The 3962-nt window shown below is 51.3% G+C and overlaps 1 protein-coding gene across 1 annotated transcript; it reads left to right on the top strand.

The window, feature by feature from the left end:
- Positions 1-203: 203 nt before the first annotated feature.
- LOC113209200 (uncharacterized) lies at positions 204-3887 on the top strand. Its single transcript, XM_052272200.1, has 9 exons — positions 204-272; positions 376-576; positions 777-1119; positions 1387-1438; positions 1862-1982; positions 2083-2167; positions 2435-2500; positions 2591-3109; positions 3191-3887. The coding sequence occupies exons 1-9, from the start codon at positions 204-206 to the stop codon at positions 3358-3360; spliced, it is 1626 nt and encodes a 541-aa protein (XP_052128160.1). The 3' UTR covers positions 3361-3887.
- Positions 3888-3962: the final 75 nt, after the last annotated feature.

The following is a 3962-nucleotide window of genomic DNA, read 5'->3' as shown; positions in this document are numbered from 1 at the left end:
GGGTTGCGGGGGTTTGGTGGGGGAGCTGCCACTTCCCCACCACCCGCCCCGCGCCTGCAGCCTCTTCATCAGCCAGTGCATAGGCAACCCAATGTACTGGCATGTCTTAGCCTGGACACCCGGTACATGCCATGCCATGTATGCGCCAATTTATCTTTGGCAGAAATATTAATATTGTAAGTGCACCGGGTTTATCTTTGAATATGCTGCAGTCTGCAGATTTGAATACTCTTTACGCCCCTAAGGGGCCTGCTATGGCCCCAGCGGCCCTAGTTAGTATGCAATCCCGCAACAATGGAGGGTATTTAAAGCTACACTCGGTACATGAGTTCATGAAGGTCTTCCTATAACGTGTTAATCGTGTTTTTCTTGCAGTTGTATCCCGTGGCGTACGCCCTCATGACGCGCCACACCACGGACGCGCACGAGGCAGTCCTCAGATGTGTGGCTCGACACGTGGACGGGATGCAAGACCCAGCCTGGTTGATGGCAGACTTCGAGCCAGCACTTCGCGGTGCATTCCGTCGTGTGTGGCCGGGAGTGCATGTGTCAGGATGCTGGTTTCACTTTGGCCAGGTTAGTATCCGTTGGGTAGTTCACTTTAGAACATCCCCCTCCCCCTCTCTCCGCTCGCGGCCGGTGCTCCACTTCCACTCCCTGCGCCTGCTGGTTAAAACGTGACAATTTTGAGTGAAAGCTGAACGTCAGTCCAGTCATATGTATGAAAAGGTTTATGCTTTCACAATAGTACTAACAATTTTTTCCGTCTCTTAAAGGCCGTTCTCGATCGTGCAGTAGATTTTTGCCACATGAAGCCTCTGCTGCAGGAAAACGCGGAGGCTGGTAGGGCGCAGAAGATGCTAATGACGCTACCCCTCTTGCCCATGGCTTTGATCGTGGCAGGCCTCGATTACATCGAGGGCCATGTGGCAAGGCATGAGCTCACGGCTCATTTTGCACCCATTCTCCAGTACATGAGGACGTACTGGATTAATGAGGTAGGGGTAGCGATTCTAGCAGTTGGCGACCTCTACCACCGCACCAACAATGGTGTCGAGAGTTTTCATAAAATTCTTAACACCTCTGTTGGTGTGCACCCGAGTTTTTGGAGATTTTTCGGTAAGGATACTTCGATTGTCTAACTCCAGGGTTGGCCATGAAACTTTGAACACTTTAAATTGTTCAAATCTACTGTTGAACACTTGTAAGTATTCAAATATCCAGGCCAACACCAAAGCGTGTGCACTATGTAATGTAGGGTTGAACACAACCATATGCATGCCAGCTGCACACTTCTCTTTTCATGAGCTAATAATGACTATTTATTAAACGTTATATTTTTCTAAAATTACTACTTTTTTGCTAAAAGTTTCTTTTCGTTTGCAGATGCTTTGAGAAGAGTTGACGCCGCACGTGCGGTGCGAGGGATCAAGGGCAGGCAGGTGCGTCTGACAGGTAGGCAAATTGAGCCACAAAACCCCTGAATGTAGGCAACTTGCGCTACACCGCCCCCCCCTGTCGGCCGCCCCTTACTACGCCCCTGAGGGCAGGTCCACAATTTCGTCCAGGTCCGGCGCGCCAAGAGGATTGGGTACAGAATGCAGGACGCCCACATCCGTGACTGCAGGGCGCTGTACCTGGAGGGGAGGGACGAGCCAGACATCGGTGGATTCCTCAGGTCAGCATGCCACAGTATCGATAGATATTTCTATCGGATACTCCTCGGTAGGGACCAGCCAGAGAGGGCACCTGCTGTTGGACAATCAGTGGCACCTCCTGCTGCACCTCCTGGTCTGCTCCCCGCCGTGGCCCCCGCCGCTGCCCCCGCCGCTGCCCCCGCCGCGCCCCGCGCTGCGCCAAGGGCACCAAGGGCACCCAGGCCGGCGAGAGGGGAGCTGCTGCCGCGAGGGCCGAGGCCTGAGCTTCCGCACCCCCCGCCAAGGGCACAAGACGAGGATGACGGGGATGACACGAGCGACGACGTAAGTAGATATTCGCACAGAAAGCTGATTTGCTAATGAAATCACCATATTTCTTTAAAGAGTATATTTCACTATTAGCCATGCCTTTTGTTTTTTCTAGGACTTCCAACCACCTCGCCCGTTGCGTAACGCAGGGAGGCAGGAGGGGGCTCGCCGTAATCCTCCGAGACAAGGCCGCAACGAAGGTACGTTTCCAAAGTGGATCCGGCATACGCCGTGTGAGGATAGAGGTTTGTGTTTTGGTCCGTTTTATTAGAGATACTGTATCGGAGGCGTGCGGGCGGGCTTGCAAGACATTGCTCACTTATGCCTTATGGCCCCGTGTGACTATGCAACCCGTCCGCACGCCTGCATCTGGGTACGGTATCAGTTTAACAATAGACGGCGCGGATCACCCACCTTGTACCTTGGTATTAAGTAATGCCCAAGTTTATGCCTAATTTTGTTTTCAGAAGACGTGCCTCTGGCAGTCCTGCAGCGACAGCACAGGGCAAACGAAGAGCTGCAGCAAGAAGAAGGTAGTTTTTAAAGTAGATCTGTCATTTATTAGTATATTATATTTCACCGTAAAATGAAGCCTCAACTTATCCCTCCTGTCTTTTTTACAGAGGACTTGCCTTTGGCCGTCCTCCAGGAACGGCAAAGGGAAGAGGAAGAGGGTCAGCCAGAGCAAGTGGAGGAAGAGGACCAGCCAGAGCATGTGCAGGAAGAGGATCAGCCAGAGCAAGTGGAGGAAGGAGATCAGCCAGAGCAGGTGGATGAAGAGGAGCAGCAAGATCAGGAGGAACAGGAGCAGCCAGCAGAGCAGGAGGAGCCTGCTCAAGACCAGCATCTTATGGACGAATTCCGAGCTCAGCTGGTTCGGGATCTCCCGGGGGAACCGGAGGGCGGCATCCTCGTCGCCTTCCAGTTTCCCGGCCGACGAGAGAGGCAACGCTTTGGTGCGGATTGCGACGTTCGCAATCTGCACAACTTCGCCCTCACCGTGGCCTTGGAGATCTCGAAAGTGTCCAACAGCTTCCGACTTGTGTCCCCACCTGCTCAAGTCATCCCGGAGCGCGAGAAGCGCATGGACGAAGTTAGCGGCGGGTCAGCACAAGTCCTGCTACATGTACAGCCCTCACGAGGTAATTACAACTTAAAATCGCTTTCGAATGTACCTAGATGCGTGCTAGCTCTGACACAATCGTTGGTTTTCTTTCACGCAGGAGAATGCAGTGTTTGTATTGACGCCATTCAAGAACAATTCAAGGGCCGCCTCGAGCCTTGCGGCCATTCGTTCTGCATGGTGTGTGCAACGAGATTGAATGAAACTAGGCGAAAGGAGTGTGCGCTGTGCAGGGCGAAAATTACGTCTGTAAAGAGGTGGCCCAACTAGGATGTTTGTAAATTTTTACTTTGTACATTACATATTAATTAAGCGGGGGATTCTAAATATTAAGTTATTCTGCAAGTGTCAATACTTTTTAGCCCGCCCTTCTGCTTTGAAAAAGCTATCCAGCGGGCTTATGCAAACGACCTCGTGTCTGTGTGTCTGTGTGTCTGTCTGTTCCACTAGAAGGAGATGTGCTAGAGACTTCAAATTTTCAGGGTATCTTAAGGTTCACTTCTAGAAAACGAAACGCCTACGGCAAATCCTGGCAACCACCCCTAAAGGGCTAAAAGGGGGTATTAAAGAAAATGGGGTCGGTCAAAAAAGTCAGAAAAAAATATTTTTTTATGGTCTCCTAACGGGTAACTCGTCAAAGTAGAGCCGTATGGGCGAAAATTTCGTGCGTTTGGCTCTATCTCTAACCGTTTAGGCGCTGGAGGGTCTTTTTTGACGAAAATAAGCTTAAAATTGCTGTAGTTAACAATAAGTTGTAGAAGAAGGCCCAAAACCGCAAAAGAGGAAAGAAACTCCCTCCCCCCCACCCCAAAAAACGTCTTCTAAGCAGAAGGGTGGGTTGTAGTCGCGGTGCTTCACCGTTACATCCCTTT

Source organism: Frankliniella occidentalis, unplaced genomic scaffold (genome assembly GCF_000697945.3).
Source record: "Frankliniella occidentalis isolate FOCC.00 unplaced genomic scaffold, Focc_3.1 Scaffold195, whole genome shotgun sequence".
NCBI lineage: Eukaryota > Metazoa > Arthropoda > Insecta > Thysanoptera > Thripidae > Frankliniella > Frankliniella occidentalis.
The sequence above is the reverse complement of the archived record's forward strand: the minus strand, read 5'-3'. Positions and strand labels throughout refer to the sequence as shown.

Excerpts from the sequence above, each read along its gene's own strand:
- LOC113209200 (XM_052272200.1), top strand. The coding sequence starts at position 204 with ATGCTGCAGTCTGCAGATTTGAATACTCTTTACGCCCCTAAGGGGCCT. Across the intron at positions 1,983-2,082 it reads GGGATGACACGAGCGACGAC|GACTTCCAACCACCTCGCCC; the intron begins GTAAGTAGATAT and ends TGTTTTTTCTAG. Across the intron at positions 3,110-3,190 it reads ACATGTACAGCCCTCACGAG|GAGAATGCAGTGTTTGTATT; the intron begins GTAATTACAACT and ends TCTTTCACGCAG.